Source organism: Phodopus roborovskii, unplaced genomic scaffold (genome assembly GCF_943737965.1).
Source record: "Phodopus roborovskii unplaced genomic scaffold, PHOROB, whole genome shotgun sequence".
Classification (NCBI taxonomy): domain Eukaryota; kingdom Metazoa; phylum Chordata; class Mammalia; order Rodentia; family Cricetidae; genus Phodopus; species Phodopus roborovskii.
In genome coordinates, this window is record NW_026126410.1 from 22,923,641 (window position 1) to 22,942,549 (window position 18,909).

The 18,909-nt window shown below is 40.5% G+C and overlaps 1 protein-coding gene across 1 annotated transcript in view; it reads left to right on the plus strand.

Moving 5' to 3' along the window:
- Adamts12 (ADAM metallopeptidase with thrombospondin type 1 motif 12) overlaps positions 1-18,909 on the plus strand; it is a 268,207-nt gene that overhangs the window by 204,109 nt on the left and 45,189 nt on the right. Inside the window, exons 17-19 of the mRNA XM_051182555.1 lie at positions 2,542-2,668; positions 6,633-6,843; positions 17,155-18,261. Of these exons, the coding sequence (XP_051038512.1) occupies positions 2,542-2,668; positions 6,633-6,843; positions 17,155-18,261 (1,445 nt within the window). The remainder of the gene's footprint in view (positions 1-2,541; positions 2,669-6,632; positions 6,844-17,154; positions 18,262-18,909) is intronic.

Below are 18,909 nucleotides of genomic sequence, written 5' to 3' on the forward strand. Positions count from 1 at the left end.
GCAACAACTAATGATAAAAGCCAAGCATATTAACCCATGTCTAATCAACAGTTGAAGTCAGTAACAAGCCACTGAAGCTTTGTGGGTTGGAAAGGATGAATTGTGGAGTTGAGAGCTCCATCATGTAAAGTGAGAAAATTTAATTATACAGGTATAGATACAGGTTTAAGTGGATTGGATTAATGAAAAATCCTCTATATCCCAATCTCAGAGTGTATGTTCAACTTTGATCTCAAAACCTGCAGTAAGCAGAGTGTTTTCAGAGGGGACTGATACCCCTATATATAACATACATTGTATATATGCAGAGCATACTCTTCTCTCTCTACATATTCATATATATTATATTAGATAGTGCTATGGAGATAATCACACACACACACACACACACACACACACACAAAAGTAGTGGTGGGATACAATGTTTCCTTGACTGAGTTTTGTGTTGTAGTAGGTAGATATGAATTCATTGTTCAAAGAAAACAGAGCCACGGGAGCTAAGGAAGCCAAGAAAATAAATGAGACCAATAGTTCATGGAAACTGAAGTTGAAACTTGGTAGAATAAGTTGTACTTATCAACAATGTAAATGATTATCCAATCCTCACCCTTTCCTTCTTCCTGTGAAGTTAGTGTTATTCCTGTGTGAAGATATTTATGAAGGGCTTTTTAGTGATAAATCTATTGATTCACAAAATTATAATCATTTCACATTATTAAATCATTTTACAATGCAGTATTGGGATTATACTTTATGTGATAATGTGAACTTTACCTTATACCGATAGTATTGTCACTTTAGTAGGTGTAAAGAAAGAGATCTTATTTGGTACTTCAAAGACTAAGTCGATACTACTTCCAGTCCTTTCAGACAATGTGCTTAGTCACTGTCCGAAGCCTCTTTCATCTTTTAAGTTTTGACATTTTGGAAATGCTGCACTTTTGTTTGCAAAGCTAAGTCTTCATTTGTTTTATCTAACTCATCCTAAACGAAACTTTAAATTTAAAACATCATCAATGAATTAACTCAATAACAGTCTCTAATTTTTAAATCCCAATGTTGAGACTATAACAAAGTGTGTGTGTCACTGTTCGTGCACTTTCTTTTTCATGAGTAATTTAACTTTTTTTTCTTTCAAGGCACATTTCTTTCCAAGAGAACAAGTTGTAAATCATGCATTATAAGTTTCAAAACAAGGCATTTAATTGGCCTCATACCACTAGTATCCAGTACGATTTATCAAATATTTTCAAAGGGGTTTGTAATCTTCTGAAAACAGAATGTGTGTGTGTGTGTGTGTGTGTGCGCGCGCGCGTGCGTGCATGCACACGCATGCATGCGTGTGCACATGCAGGGACACAGATACCATTGTGGGTATATGGTAGTCAGAGGACAACTGACAGGGTTGGTTTTGTTATTAGTTGATGTGGGTTCTGAAAATCAAACTCAAGCTGCCAGGCTTGGCTGCAAGTGCCCCATCCTGGAGAACCATCTCACAGGTCTGCTTCCCACCTTAGAAGTAGAAGTTTCTAGTAAATATCTTCAGATTAGAAATAATGTATTGCTATGACATCATACAGGTTTATTGGCATCCTTAATTAGTAAACTTTCTTTGGGCAGTGTTTAGTTTAAGAACAAATGACAAGCTATGGATTTTTTTTCACAGAAAAATCATGGTCACTTAGATATAGTCTAAGCTCATATTTTCTGAATTTGCAGTGTTACATAATAGTAATTGCTCTTAAAATACTAATGAGTATGCCATTGAAGAGTAATAGTCTAAATGTTTAGTTTTTACTCTAAATTAATTATTTCATTATTGTAAAGGAGATAATATCCCTCAAAGACCCCAACAGGAAATGGTTGGCACAGGAGAGAAATCAAGGAAGGTAATTAATACCATGAACTCCAGAAGATGAGGGGAACAAGGCTACTATCCCTAGGCCAGGAAAAATAGAAGGAGCAGTTAGACAAAAAGACAACACCCTGATTTCCAGAGCTTGATGAACACCACAGTCATCTGTAAGATCACTTCTAAGAGTTCAGAGTAGGGCACTGGGAGGACCAGGGTAGGTTTGTTAGGAAGAAAGAAGAGCAGCCCAGGAGAAAGGAGATGAAAGAATCCGCAAAGCCAGTGCAAACTCAGGAAGCTAAGATGGATTGGTCTTGACTGGAGAAGGGAAGAGAGCTGGCACTCTTCATATAGATTCAGTCCATATAGATATTTCTTCAGTATGAGAATCCACTCCCCATTTGGAGCAGTAAGCGCCACCACTTCATCATGCTCATACATTGTGTGAATCAGAAATCTGTACAAGGCATACAAAGGATGGGAAATCTCTAATCTGTTTGGCCTCTGAGCTAGGCAGACTCCAGTGATTACAGTGACTCAATAAAGACCACTCAAATGTCTGGAAGCTGGAGCCATCTGGAAGGAAGTTGAACTTGGACAGGAACCACCTACTCTAGTCTCTCTACATGCTTTCTGTACAAAAGCATTCACATGGATTCAGAAGTCAACATGTGTGGTTCTTCCCCCAGGTATCCGCCGCCAGACTGCTCACTGTGTCAAGAAGGGCCATGGGATAGTGAAAGCTACCTACTGTAACCCAGAAACACAGCCTGGTGGGAGACATAAGGAGTGCTATGAAAAGGATTGTCCACCCAGGTAACCCTTGATAACAGGAGGCTGAACCTCTGTGTGTCACCTGCACAGCCCAACAATGTAATGGTGCCAACACTCCATGGTAATTATGGGCTGTATTGCTATAGTAAATGTAGGAGAACTGGGAGAGGTTGCTTTGGCTGTGCGTTCAGCCCGTATCAAGCTGTGAGGACGTTTTCTTTCCAGAGAGCAATTCTTCTTACAATGTTGATGCACTGCATGTTTTTATTTGCTAAGGCTCAATATCACACTGTTGAAGATAATTTACACAGCATTCATCCAAAAGTTGTTTAACCTCTGTGTTTAGTTTCCCAAGGGCATATCTCCATTGGATCTAGAGCTTTCGCATATTGGTACTCTGAGCTGACCTTGTCCACTCTTAGTTCATGCTTCCCCAAAGGGATTTAGAATGCACGCTGTTGTCTGGGCTAGGGTTATTGTCAAGAGCTTCACCAGGACATGGTCTCCCAGCTACTGTCCACAGAATCCCTCTCATCCCTGAGGTATTATAGTGGTCTGCCATCTCATCATCTCTTGTATCTGAGAGAAGCATGCCAGAATACAGTAAAGGATTTTCTCTTCTCCAATGCTTCTTGGCTGAGCTTGTAGATGGAACTTTATGATCCACAGCAAAAGTTAGAAACGGTCCAACTGCACAGCCTCCTCTCATGAAGTCAGTCATACATCCATGGCATATAGAGGGGAAGAGCTGGTGAGCTCACATGGGAGCCGGATACCATGCCCACACTGTGCAATCCCAGCCAGAGCGAATGTGACACCCAGAGTCATATTTTCTTGGGAGCAGATGATCTGTCTGTCTGCAGTGCTCTCTGCTGCTGGAACAGCACATCTGGCACACCTGAGAGAATTGTTGTTCCCAAGCATCTGCTGTTGTGTTGGAAACATAATTTCCTCTAATTCTCTAAACAATCTGAAGGTTGTACTTGAGGAAGAAGAGAAAAGCATAACCAACTGGGCAAATCTTTTAAGATCCTGCCATTGGATGGCATTTTTACTTGAATTTAAGCTGTGTTTCCCTTTGCTAGTATCTATTTCCTAAGGTACTACTGGATTATTCTTTCTTTTCACTTTTTGACACTATTCCTATACATGGTTAATGCCAGGGGCCAAGCTTGCAGTTGCTAAAGATCAACAAAATTAACAGGTCAAATCTGAGTTGGCTTGGTTCACACTCGAGCTAATTGCACAGCCTTCAAAAGAGGATATTAATAAACCCAATTATATCTTCTCTTCTGGCTCTGAAGTAAAAGGTTTGCCCTTATTTTATATCCAAGAACAGGTGTGCATGGAAATATATATGTGCAGGCATGCTCACACACATGTACATACACAGTGTATTTAAAATAAGCAATATGTGCACTTAGGCAATTACTTGACTTCAGCTAGTTGGTTTTATTAAAATTTATTTAAAACTTTTTGTTGCTGTGTGATATATATGTATAGTCTTTTTCTTATAGCCGTATTTGTTTATTTCATTATAGATACTAAAATCTTTAGCAAGGATAGCAAAGTAGCATATGGGTCAGCCATGGTGGTACACACTTGTAGTCAATACTAAGCCTCAAGAGAGAGAAGAAGGAAGAGAATGAGTTGAAAGATGGTTTGGACTACATAATAAGACTTATCCCTTAAAAAAGAAAGGAAAGAGAAGAAAGGAAGGGAGAGGGGAAGAAAAGAAGGAAGGAAAGAGAGGAAGGAAGAGAGGATAGAAAGGGGGAGAGGGAGGAAAAGAGAAAGGGAGGGAGGGAAAAGGGAGAAAGGGAGACAGTCAAAGAAAAGGTATAAACAAAGTAAAAATTGACAAGCCAAGAGAACAGTCTGAGTCTATGAACTATTTATTTATTATCTCAGAAACTTGAATTCTAGCATCAAGGCATCAGCACTTGGTCTGGTGGGGCCCCTTTTGTTGCATCTTCACACGAAGGCTCAAAAGACAAGAGAGGTGAAATATAACCCCGCACAGTAGATGAGTGAAGGAAAGCAAGCCTACTCCCACAGGCGTGGTAGCATCCATCCATTCATAAGTGCTCTGTCCTCATGACCTAAAACATTCCCATTAGGCCCTGTCTCCCAACACTGGTGCATTGGTGATTTAGTTTCTAACTCATGAACTTTAGACAACACTTTTTAATCACAGCACAATCACATAATCACTCCATGAGGACTATGGAGAAAACTCCAGAAAGGGAAAACACGAAGGGCCATTATCACTCTGCTATAATACAACTGAAAGCCCTGTAGCAAGTAATTAGATAAATTAGGCTTTCAGTCAGCTCAGATTAGGGCCTTTCCAGAATGACATTTTATATATTCACCAATCTTCCTTGCCTCTCTTGGAAATGTCAGAGGTAGGGCAAAGTAATTAGATTAATACAGTGGGCATCAATTTGCTTTCACATCACACTGTCAAGTATTAGCTCTTTATTCATACAAGACAACCAGAATTAAACACCAAAGAATAAATCAGTGATCTTAATTACGTGCTAAGTGAAGGAAATAATAGAATTGAGAAAGAGCTTTCTTCTACAAATTTTAACTTGAAGTAAAATGTATGGAAACCAAAAAGAGTGCTACCCATATGAGAATAAACTGTGGTAAATAAAAACAATAGAACAAAGCTTTGTCATCTTCACAATCACCAAAACTGAATACTATCTTAAGACCAGGAGACCTTCTCCAGGTGAAGATGGCAGGGCTTCCTGTGAAAATAGAAATGTCCCCTTTATTACTGCATGGGAGCTTATATGGAAAAATTGTGTGTTCATAAGGCCATGATGGACCCAAGCCACACCAGGATAAGAAGAGATTAGTTCTGTTTTCTGTGCTGGAGAAGGTTCGCATAATGACAGAGAAGAAAGAAATGAGAGAGACCCCTGCCATTTCCCAGATCACTCCATCGTAACCATGGGGCCCATTCTGAAATGTTCAATTAGTCCCTCATAAACAAAGAACATCCCCATTAGCTTGTCCTCGGAGAATCCAAAATATTAATTTATCTGACAGATCAACTTCTTAGGAACTGCTGAGATGGAAGAAATTATCTTATCTGTTAGGTTTCTCCTTTTTCAAGTGAGTAGGTGAAACTGAACATGCAGATTGCAGAAGATTGGAGGCAACATGAAGGCAATGAACTAGATTTCACATCACCTAAGTTGTAAACGTGTGCTTTTATCTGTCTTACAGTGGTATAGAAAAACATTAGACCAAGATCCACGAGACTTAGAGAATGGTTGGATACTATGACTCTATTACTACAGTCAAAATACCAATGCATCACAAGTGAGATAGGGGTGGGCTCTGTGCTCTTTACTTAGCATACATTGGTATTTTATTTAATCCACGGTACTGATTAAGCTACCCTCACTAAACAGATGACAAAGTGGCACAGCAGAACCTTAGACCTTTATTTTCTTGGCTTAAAATACAACTGTGCCCCCCACCCATTAGAAGACACCATTCTTTTAAAGTAAAATTTAAATTTTATGTGCGTAAATGATTTTCTTGCTAATATGTATCTACAGCACTAGTGTACCTTGTGTCCTTGGAGGTCAGAATAAGGCATTAGGGACCTTTGGAACTGAAGTTACAGATAATTGTGAACTAGCATATGGGTGCTAGCAATTGAAACCTGGTCCTCTGAAAGAACATCAAGTGCTCTAAACCACCGGGCCGTCTTGCCAGTCCTCCAAATATGATTTTTTTTTTTACAATTGCACATGCCAGGCTCTCTGCTGGGCTCTGGGGTTTATAATTGAATGAGTTATTCTGCCCCTGTATACAGACAATGTCCACAGAGCCTGTGCCATCTCAGAAACCTCACAGCTTTGTACTATGTACTTGACTACTTTCTCTCCCAGTACTTGAATGGACGTACATCTACTCTCCCAGTTGAATGAACATACATCTACTTTTCGTGATCTCCTCACATATCCATGTCTGCCTGCAGGTGGTGGGCAGGGGAATGGGAAGCATGTTCGACGACATGTGGACCCTATGGAGAAAAAAAGAGAACCGTGCTGTGCATCCAGACTATGGGCTCTGATGAGCAGGCTCTCCCAGCTGTAGATTGCCAGCACCTGCTGAAGCCCAAGGCACTGGTTTCCTGTAACAGAGATATTCTGTGTCCATCAGACTGGACAGTGGGCAACTGGAGTGAGGTAAGCTCAGAGGTTGAAGTGATATTATCCCTGTTTCATCAGCCTGTTACTCAGTCTTCCAAAATGACCCGGCATGAAATTGCCTTCCATATAGAATCTGTCACGTCTGGCTTGCTTCCTGCATTTCCTGTGTCCAGCCTTGCAGGATCCTATCTTCCCTTGCTGAGTGAGCAGCTATTGGCTAGGAATCAGGCGAACCTCACTAACACAGGCTCATGACAGCTAATTGGTCATTACTGAGATATCCACTGACCCAATGTTAAGCTAACCAAAACCACACACACATACTACAGCACCTAAAGCCAAGCTATAAAACACTCGATAGTTCACTGTTGTAGTTAACTGAACCCAAAGGAGTGTGGCAAAATGAGAAATGCATTTGATTCAAAAAGTGTTCAAATCATTCATCTACTCAGCATGCACTTAGGATATCTGTTAGTAGTTCATAAAAACAAATTAGCATTGCATCTTCCACAAATTAACTTCATCTAATTCTATGGGTATAATTAGAAATTAGAGGGCTCAAAGGTTATGTGACACCGTGCAGTCTGGGTCCATCAGGCCTTGCTGTGCCCCAGGGTGACCCAGAAGAGGCAAACTCTCCTTTCCTCAAGATAAAAGGTGTCTCCAAAGGCCTTCGTTCTGTTTCCCTATGTGTATTTCCGTTATGACAATAAATGACCTTTAGAAATGAACACATCAGAATTTCAAGGACAATACTGACTTCATTGTGTACGCTTTAAACAAACACTTTTTATTGTGTATGTGTACACATGCTGTGACACACTTATGAAGGACACAGAGCAACTGTGAGTGGCATCAGTTCTCTCCTTACACCATGGAGGTTCCAGAGGTCAAACCTAGGTCATCAGGTTTGGTAGCAAGCATCTTGACTTCCCACTGGTCCCTGTGCAATTTCTTGAGATACTGAAAGCTTCCTGTAACAATGGCCAGAAGTCTTCAGAAGCTTTCTCCTAAGGACTTATCTTCAGGGATGTGGAAAATATTTGGTGTAGGAGAACATTATGGAAAAATAACTAGAATGAACATTGATGAATAAGTAAGCAATGTACTCTACTGAGATAAATCATTTGTGTTTAAAAAGTGTTTATTGTGAGTAAACATTTCTCCTGTAGCTCATAAAGATGTTCTGAAAACATTACCTAAAGACGATAATCACATCAATAAAATCACTCTTTCTGAAGATACTTATTTGAAAGCTGAGTAGTCGTGTGAACTGAACATCTTTAATAACCTTCCCAAGATATTTGTGATCATGTAACTTCTAGTTCTGTGCAGGATGTTCTAGTAGGTACATGGGCTATAGTGAAGAAATGGAATTTATGGTCCCTAAACTGTGAAAACTGTCTATCAAATGGGAGACAAGGGATAGAAAGTTGGGGCAGTAGCAAGGAGATGGGCAGGAAAGGAAGGCCATGAAGGTGCATGTTCTGATAACATGTCTAGGAGTCAAAACAAGCACATTATGGATTTGTGCACTGATACATCTGCAAATTTCAATGGCAAGTCAGAATATTCTTGGGAAGGAGCAATCACAGCATGTATTTGGCCTGACCTGTTCACCACCAACCTAGACTGCTATAAATTACAGTGTTGTCAAAATGAGGCTGAATGGGGTATTGTGATGGAACCATTAAATTTGTTTACCAAAAATTGTATTGGCTGCATCCAAAACACTTAATAATTCTTGTCATGTAGAATTTACTAATTGTCAGAATCCCAGGGCTTTCTCAAAAGACTGCAATTACAGATTTGGCTGAGGAGACCTTCCTGCGCCCATGTGTGCAGTGCATAATAACATGCCTTAGCTAGGAAGCAAGAAACTAAAAGAGTTGGTATGAAGTGACAAGTACTAGTGTCTGTGGTTCCCCAGGCAGACCATTGTGTAGCTGATTGACATTAGATGTGGAATCCAGATTCTGGCTCCCTCTTGCAGTACTGAGCAGGAGTCAAGCTGGAACCTTCATTAGAAGAGGAGGCAAAGTGCCTGTAGGTAAATGAGCACCAGTACATTCATCGGTAGGTTTTCTTTCATGCTCCTCCTGTTGTGAACCCTCAATGAGCTTTGCCAAACAAATAAAAATAATTGTCTTTGACATTCTAACTATGCCAATATACCTTTGTGCAATTTTATATGTATATGTATTTTATTAAAACTTTACTTATTTATCTTATCTAGATTTCTTTCTTATTAAAAATAGGATTCTTTTCCATACAATATACTCTGATCACAGTTTCCTCTCCCTCAATTCGCCCCTACATCATTCTTACCTCCCCTCCCACCCAAATCTATGACATTTCTCCTTAAAAAAACAAAACCAAAAACATAAAACAAACAAACAAAAAACAGGCAGCTAAAAATAAGTAAAATTATTTTTAGCAGAATAGGACACGGCAAATGAAAACATATATTTTGATCATATTCTCCCCACAAGGCTCCCAGATCCTCACTATCATCCAACCACCCAACTTCATGTTCATGCTATCTTTCTCTTCTCCCAAATAATCATAAAACAAAGCTCAAAACAAACAAACAATAAGTCCAAAAATACCAAAACAAAACAAACAGCACACATAGAAAAATGTGGAGTTTGCTTTGTATTGGCCAATTACTCCTGGACATGGTGCCTTCCCTGAAGTATGAATATGCCCAGGGACACCGCATTGGGGAAAACTGATTTTCCCTTTCCCAGCAGGGATAGATTATAAACAACTGCTTGGGTAGATGTGAGACTTTGTGTTTACTTCCTCTTCTCAAGTCTGAGATTTTGTCTAGTTTTCACCTATGCATCAGATCTTGCAGATGTTGCCAGTCTCTGTGAGTTCATACATGCATCAGGCCTGTTACAACTGGGCCTGTCTTGTTGGGGTTATCCACCACCTCTGGCTCTCTCTACCTCCTTGTTGGCAGATATCCTTGAGCTTTGAGGGGAAGGGTTTGATAAATACATCCCATTTACAACTGCGTGCACTGTCCCTGCACATTGCCCAGCTGTGAATCTGTGTTATTTACCACCTACTGCAGGAAGCAGCTTCCTTGATGAGGGTCAGGTGATGCACTGATCTAGGGTATAGCAATATGTCTATTAAAAACATTTTATATGTAACATATTTTGATAACATTCTTTCCTATCCCCCATGAAAGGAGGAGAAGCATGATTCTTGGAGCACAGTATTTGTCATCAGAACTTTGCCTTGATGCCTACATTGCTTGAAGCACTCTACATTTACCTTGGTCTGCACTGAGCTGTGCATTTGCTTAAGTATGATGTAACTTGACCAAAAGACCCCAAAAGTAAGAACCCCTAGGTTTCTGTTGAATGGTCCTCCCTGAAGCTCCCAAGATGGAAAGGAGGAAAGCAAAATTCATGAGATACCGGTGCAAGGTTCCTCCATTAACCTGTTATAAAGAGAAAGTAGGCTCCCCCATGGTAGGCCAGCACACTCAACTGAGAAATGGTGATGGTCTGGAGGGGGCTTCTCCTCTCTGCTCACCCCAGGAAACCCTTTTATGTTTCTTATTCTCTCCAGCTGCTACTTCCCATCCTACCCCAACCTAAATTCATTATTGACAACCACCTTAATCTCAAGCCTCGTCAAGGACTTTGTCCTGTTTTGCTCAGCCTAGTTTTTAGCACAAAGAATGGCAAGTTTATTTATTGTAAAGAAAGACAAATTAGCCAAGTCTCAGTGGCACCCATTATTTTCCCACAGTACTATACTTCAGTGGCTTCCATGTGAGAGGCAGTCACTCTAGCAATTGGTTTGTGGTTACTAACTAGATCATAACCCCCTTGCTTCCCAACTTGGCTCTACCACTTGTCAGAGTTAATCTCATTGCCTTTGCCATGTTCTCCCTATCCATAACATAGCAATGACTGAGGACTTTATAAGTCCTTATAGAGGACTAAGTATGGATGGATTTACAGTTCCAACTTCCTGCTAGCACAGGACCTAGCAAAAGTGCTACAGATATAAACACTGGCTAAGCCTTTGCTCACAAGGCGGAGGGCTGAACACATCAATAATGAATGCCACCTCTCATTTGTCAAATGCCTTTGCTGACTAAGTAACCTACTTTGTTTAATCCTTAAAATAAATCTAAAGGTTGATAGCTGTTCATTAACTTCCATTTTGCAACTTGAAAACTCAAAACATGAGCTTCTTACACAAAAATTCAATAAATGATGAGTTGAGATTCATATCCATCTCTCATTTGAAGGCAGTCTCATAGTGGTACAAGTGTTATTTTGGTTAACACTAGGTTCAATTTTAAGCCACTTTCCAGTGTGCTTGTTGCATACACTGCCTAAGTTCCCTGCATGTTTATTCAGCCTGGTTTTCATATAGGCTGCTCTTTGATTTGGTTTAATATTAATGTGTATTCAGCAAATGTGGCACTTACTTAAGCCAAATGTAGGTCTATTTCTAAAAAGCTTCTCTCTTCAGAATTTTAGGTTATTTACATTGTAGTGGTGAAATAAAAAAAAAAAAACAACATAGTAGGTGCCACCTTCTTTCTAGGTGGTAGACAAAGCACACATCTTCTGCAAGATTATAAATTATTGCCAAAGTCATATGTGAGTTTTTGTCTGTTTTGCTGTGAAGCAAGCCCTCTCCTGCTAAGCAAACATCTCAAAAACTTTAAAAGTTATTTTGAAATTAATTCTTGCTGGGTTAGCCAAGCTAAATTTTGACTTTTGACCTTCTTGCAACACTCTCTTGAATATCTGGGAATATAGGTGTACCTCACCATACTCACCTTTCATCAGAATTTTAGTCTTGGATCTAAGATCTAGATAATGGTTCATTCCTAGGCTCTGTGGAAAGTTGTGCCATATTTTTAAATGGATGGATGGGTGGGTGGGTGGGTGGATGGGTGGATGGATGGATGGGTGGGTGGATGGATGGGTGGGTGGATGGATGGGTGGGTGGATGGATGGGTGGGTGGGTGGATGGATGTTCAGCAAACTCCTTGAAACACTGTGTAATTAGTAAATGTGTCTGCCTTTATGTATCTCAGACAAGAAGGGAAGTAGACAAGATCCCAAAGAAACATTCAGACTCTGTACTGCATAAGGTCACACTACAGTCTTAGGTAAATTACTTTACTCCATAGGCCTCAGTTTCACCAGCTATTATCTAGTATGTTGTTTTCTCCTGTTAGAGAGACTTTGTAGAATGATGGTTTTCTAGTTTTTTTCCAACCCTAGCAATCTCTAATTGATCTTGAGCTAACATTAACTAGTCTAACCTTTTCCTTGTTTGTATTATTGTAAGGATTAAATAAAATAAATCGTGTAAACACTTACCATATTGCCTGAAAAATAGTGTGAGCAATGAAATTATGATTTTATTATCTGAAAAGACGACAAGGCTGACAGTCTGTGTTACTCTAATTTTGCAATCTTTGTCAGAGATATGCAAAGCCCCAAAGTAATCAACCTACTCCATCCTTTAGCTCAGGGTCACCTTAATTCATAAAGCACTGTCAACATGCTTCATAAGTGCTTGAAACTTATAAACGAATGTGTTGCTTTTAAAAACTCTAAAGAATATTGGAAGTCAACCATATGTATATTAGTAGCAAAATAGCCCCATTTTTCAGGTGAAAGAAAAAACTGTAGCAGAGAGATGCTTACAAAGATGTTCAAGTCATGCAGCTATCAGGTGATGAAGCCAGCTTTGCATGCAGGCAGCTAAGACTCCACATTGAGCACTGTCATACATCCCAAGTGTCTGTGAAATGCAGCAATGTGGCAGCTCCTAGGATTCATAAGAAAAACATTCTGTTTGGAAACAATTTGAGAGTCATCTTTCTCACTTTGCTAGAATTCACAACATACATAATGATTACTTAGAGTCTCTCAAAGCGAAATCACTTAGTCTCACCAAATAATTGTAAAAATCAAATGAAAAAAAAATGTTTCAGTTGGTTGCTACAGCAACATACTGTCTTTCACTTGAGACTGGAAATTCACTGGAGTGCATCTCATGAGAAATAATGTAGGCTTTCTCAAAGAAGGTGGGCTTAGGGTCTAGGAATATTTTTAATATGCCCTTCTTGTGCTTGACCAAAACACATAAACAGATGAATAAAGGAATCAATCAACCAAATTTCTGGAGGTCTATTAGGAGAAATCTGTTTGTAAAGGTATTATAGTATTAGGGCAGCCAGATACCTAACATGGGTCTGGTGGTTTTGGATGAGAATGACCCCATAGGCTCAAATGTCTGAATGCTTGGTCCCTAGCTGGTGGGACTGTTTGGGAAGGATTAGGAGGTGTGGCTTTATTGTAGGAGGCATGGCTTTGCTGGAGGAGGTATGTCACTTTAAAGAGGCTTTAAGGTTTCAAAAGCCCATACTATCCCCCCACCCAGGCTGCCCACCCTGCTGCCTTGTATCTGTGGATCAGGATGTAAATTCTCAGCTACTTCCCCTGCTGCCATGCTCACCACTGTGATGATCATGGACTCTAACCCTCTGGAATTGTGAGCTCCAATAAGCATTTTCTTTTGTAAGTTGACTTGGTCATGGTGTATCACAACAGTAGAAAAAGTAACTAAAACAAATGGGTTAAAGGGGGAAAGATTTATTTTAGCCCATGGGTTCAGTTTTTCAGCCCACTGATTTTATTCCCACGGCAAAGCACAACATCATGGAGGAAGCACACTGTGGAAGAATGATGCTCACTTTATGGCATTTAGGAAGCAGTAATAGGAAGAGGCTAAGGAAAAATACACCTTTCAAATCCTGGACCTGGGGTCTGCTTCCTCCATCCAGGACTCACCTTTCACTCAAAGTTATCTCTCAGTAATGCCATTTTACCACAAGCTATCATGATATTTATCCATTAACCAGATTAAAATGTCCACAGTCTAGTCATTGCCTACAGTGAATGGATTCATGAGGCTGGGACCAGGCTTCAACACAGGATCCTTCTGAAGAAACACTTCCAATCCAAGTAGTGACATATGCAGAGAAATTAAACAGACCAGATAATAGTTGTCACAGGCGAGTTTTCAATGGCTCTTCAAAAAGAAGGCACAACATCAAACACAACACCAGAAAAGTACATGTGAAGTCCTGCAGGGGTTCCTGCAGACACAAGGAAAGCATGGAGGGACAGGAGACATTTCCAAGTTCACCTCTGGTATTTTCAGTTAAGGTCTCAAGTGCTCCTGTAGGTTGATGCTCTGACCTGTGGTACTGCTTTGGGCATGGAATATCTGCAAGCCAACATCTCAGCACTTTCCATACACGACAGCCTAATGGATTTCTGGTTCCTAGGCACTCTTGTTACCAAGGGCTACTCAGAAAGCTGGTTTCCTGCCACAGTGAGCTCTTTATTGTGTCTATTTTAAATCATCTAAGATATGGAATCGCTTTCTTGAGTTTCCCTAACCAGCTGACTGAAACAATGGGAAATTTCTTGTATCACAGTTTAGAAGGCAGAAATCCTAGATCAAGATCTCAGGAGGCTAACTTCCTTCTGAAGTTCTGTGAGGGAGAACACCCTCGTGCCTCCTTGTCCCTGCTTCTGGTAGTTTCTTAGAAATCTTTGGGCTTCCCTTGACTTGTAAGTGAACCACCATATCCCACCTTCATCTTCCCATGTTTTTTTCCTACAGGATGTTTCTCTTTCCCCAACTCCCCCTCATGTAAGAATATTGGTAGTACAGTGTTAGCACCCACTCTAAAGACCTGTTTTACCTTGATTCCCATTTAAACTGTCCCTAAGTAAGACAACATTCTGACGTAGAAGGCAATTTGATTCTGATATGTCTACATTTAGAGAGGAGAGGGGACACACATTCACTCATAACACTTAGTTTTTTTAGCTTATGTTCAAACATAATTTTGGGTATGAAGCTCAGTCATTCATTTATAAATTCCTGAGATGTAAATGTTTTATGTACTAAATATTAGCTGTTTCTCACTAAGCCCCTTTAGCCCAAAGCCTCTCATAAGTTCCTGCTGTGTTTTTGAATGAACTCACTCAGTGCCACACCTCTAAGCACCCAGATAGATCCTCTTGCCTTTGTGCACCTCCATGGGTGGAGTTGGCCAATTTAGCAGCAGGCTTCTTTGTCCTCAGGCTTTAATCCAGGAATGGTGACTAGGGAAGTCAAGATAACTCCCAGAGAGGACACAAACAGTGAATAGCAAGCTACTTGCCTGGTACAGGGTTCAAAATGATAAATAAGGTCAGGGCATATGTTAATCATAGCTGAAATTGGTTGTGAGAATTCCAAAAGAACCAATTGAGATGCGCTGTAAGTATGTGTCAGACAGCTGCATTTATCTCATCAGAAGAGCTTGACAGTTCCTGAGGAGATAAATGCTCTTAGAAGGAGCTCCAGGCTGAATACAAAGAGGCACTGTTTGGTGGCTGTAAGAAAAAGCAACTTACTATTTGGACTCAGTGTACTTGGCAGATAGCATCCTGTTGGGCACAACATGCCCTGTGAGAAGGATGGCTAAGGAATGGCCACTGTTGGTCACTTGGAAGAGTGAGTATCTCCTGGGTAAGGATGGTACATATGGGTATGCCAGAGGACATATGTGTCCATCACAAGCCTGGGTTTCCATAACTAAAGTTTTGAACTCATTGGGAATGAGTCCAATGGGTGATGATCATCCGACTTTTCAAGTAAAGTAAAAATCTGGAATCTTTTTTTGTTTTGCTTTTTGTTGTTTTGTTTTTTGAGACAGCATTTCTCTGTGGCTTTGAAAGCTGTCCTGGAACTAGCTCTTGTAGACTAGGCTGGCCTCAAACTCAGAGATCCGCCTCCTCTCCCTCCCAAGTGCTGGGATCAAAGGCATGCACTGCCATGGCTTGGCTGAAAGCAAGGAACTTAAGCTTTAAAAAAAAAAAATGTATAAGCTTATAGGTAACCATTTCCCCATTCTTGTTTCTCCCCCCCCACCACCACCAAATAAAATACTTAGAATTATATACAGTGATAAAATATCTTAAGAATTATTCTAGCATGTAAGTATGAATAAGAAACACCACGGCCTTTGGGTTACTCTTGTAACATCAAAAGCACTGGGCAGCTAACTACACAGTCTGTGGATCTGTACTGCACTGGGCTTTGCTGGAGAAGAAAGCTTGCTAAATAAACCTGACTTTTTGCAAAGGCTAACCTTCAGCCTTTCAAGTAAGTTCTGGAGCCTTTGGCTCCTCTCTTGCAGTGGGAAAAATAATCACTCTGCCTTGGGAATCTTGCAGAGATGTTGCAGATATCACACAGAATGATGGCTTCCAGGCTCTGTGAACCCCATAGAGTATTGTGCGTGCATACCCTGAAGCAACCTGCTTTGACTTCAAGGATGCAAGACAGAGAATACAAATCAGTGTAAAATGGACAGCAAGGGAACCTGAGTAGTCCATGTTCCAGTGCTAGCTACTTGCTGGTTGAAAACACATGTTATTAGGGAAAGTAAAAATGGAGCAATTTGGAAAAATTATGGACATTTCAAAATAACTAATTTTCCTGTTACATAGCAACTATGTATGATTAAGTGCCATAGAGCTGGATGAAATGAGTTTTGCACTCTACTCTGAGGATAGGATGGAGTGCCTTGTCCAAATCCCCCACAAAGGTAATCTAGATGTCTGTGCTTCAGGATGTAAAAGGCAACTGGGGTGGGAGAAATACCATGTTCTCCATGTGCACATCCACGTCTCACTGATGGAAGGGCCAAATTCTTTGAGAAAAGATATTTTTCCCCTTTGATTAACTTCTCATTTTTCAAATTCAGGGGGAAAAAACAACTTAAAATGTAAGTATATTTGAGGATGGTGATTATCTAGGTTTTAATGTACTTCTACCTGCCATAGATAAATGACTGTGACACCTGGGAGGAACTACACAAATCCTAATCATTATTTTCTAAATATAAAAGGTTTGGTATAACTAGTGTAGTGCAATCCTGAGAATGTGAGAACATTTTCTATTAATTTAATAGTGAACCCTTAAGAAAGAGGTAATAGTCTCTGCTGCTCTTAAAGAGACCCTGTGAATGACTTAACTCATCACACTCCTTGTAGAGGGTAGTGCCCAGTTTTAGAGACCCAAAGAGCCTTCAGTTTGACTATATCGTGGTTTTTGTTCAGACTGGTCCTGGGCCCTGGCTGATGTCCAGGAGATTGTGTAAAACTAAAAGCATAGGAACCAAATGGAGATAGAGCATTAGCCGCACAATTCATCACCATTGGGCATGACTATAAGAAGAGAAGCATCTTCCCCCCCACTAAACTAATATCTGTCTCTCTTTCCCAGTGCTCTGTTTCCTGTGGTGGTGGAGTGAGGATTCGTAGTGTCACATGTGCCAAGAACCATAATGAACCTTGTGACAAGACACGGAAACCCAACAGTCGAGCTCTGTGTGGCCTCCAGCAGTGCCCAACTAACCGTAGAATTCTGAAACCCAGTAAAGATATTTTCCCCAGTGGGAAAAACCAACCAACACCAGAGTATGACCCTTTCAAACCCATCCCTGCACCTACATCCAGGTCCACAACACTGTCCACACCCACAGTACCTGAGTCTGTGAGCAGAAGCACTCCAGCAATCATCAGTCTTGGTCCCACTATAGTATCCAAAGAACCAGATGGGATAGGATGGCACAATAGTTCAAGTTCAAGTGAAGAAGACTCTCACTACCCTACTTCCTCTGGAAGCACTTCCCAGCCCTCCCTCACTTCCTGGTCATTGAGTATCCAGCCTGATGATGAAAATGTTTCTAGTTCAGCTTTAGGTCCTACTTCAGAGGGCGACTTTTGGACAACCACAACAAGTGATTCTGGCTTATCATCTAGCAATGCCGTGACTTGGCAAGTAACTCCTTTTTATAACACCTTGACCACAGATCCAGAAGTGGAAATACATAGTGGCTCAGGGGAAGACAGTGACCATCCTCTGAACAAGGATGAAAACCACTCTGTGATATGGAATAATATCAGAGTACCAGAGCATGATTCTTCCATGGACAGAAATTCAGAAATATCACTTGGACCTCCACCAACATCTTATGTCAGGGAAGAAACCTCATGGCCTCCCTTCAGTACAACGATGGAAGGCTCACTACCTGACTGGTCCCTTAAAAATGAAACATCCAGAGTTGAAGGATCAATCACTGAAAAGCCAAGGAACATTCCATTCTCTCTTGCAGAAGGCCACCAGCCAACACCCTCTGAAAAGTTAGAAAACTATGACAACTTTGCATTGGCAAATGATACAAATCCAACCCAAGGCTCTGGGCCCATCCTGAGTGAGGAAGATGCATCTAGTCTGATTGCTGAGGGATTCCTGATAAATGTTTCTAATTACAAGCCACTTATGAAGAACCATAGCCTGGCATACTGGATTGCTGGAAACTGGAGTAAAGTAAGAGATTCGGTTTCCTATTCCAGATCTGATTTTATATGACAAATATATAGGAACGTTATATTGGGGAAAGTCTGAAATGAACTTACATTACAATGTTGTCTAATTGGGCATGGAGGCACGCATTTATCATCCTAGCTCTTGAGAGGCTGAGGTGGGTGGATTCTGAGTTGAATGCCAGCCTGAGCTACAGAGCAGATTTGGAAGCCAGCCCAGTTACATAAGATATGGTGAAATAAAAAAGAAAGAAAGGGGGAGAATGGAAAGAATAGAGGCAGAGGGAGGGAAAAAAGGAAGGAGTGAGGGAGGAAAAAGGAAAGGAGGAAGGAAGGAAGGAAGGAAGGAAGAAATGATAGAAAAAAAAGTGTAGTGACAATTACAACCATCTCTTTGCCAACTTCCCAAATGGGAAGGAGAAGAGGAAATGCATTATTTATAAAATGTGTATTATTTATTTATAAAATTATAAGATATATTATTTATAAAACAATGGGTACATACAAGTATATATTTATTTATATATTATTTGTAAGTAATACGGGGAAGACATACAATGAGAAGTCTTAGCAGGAGACCTGAGCCAGTTACTGTGTGAGCACAAAGAATCAGATCATCTTTCTGGGGCTGCAGGCTGATAGGTCTAGGGTG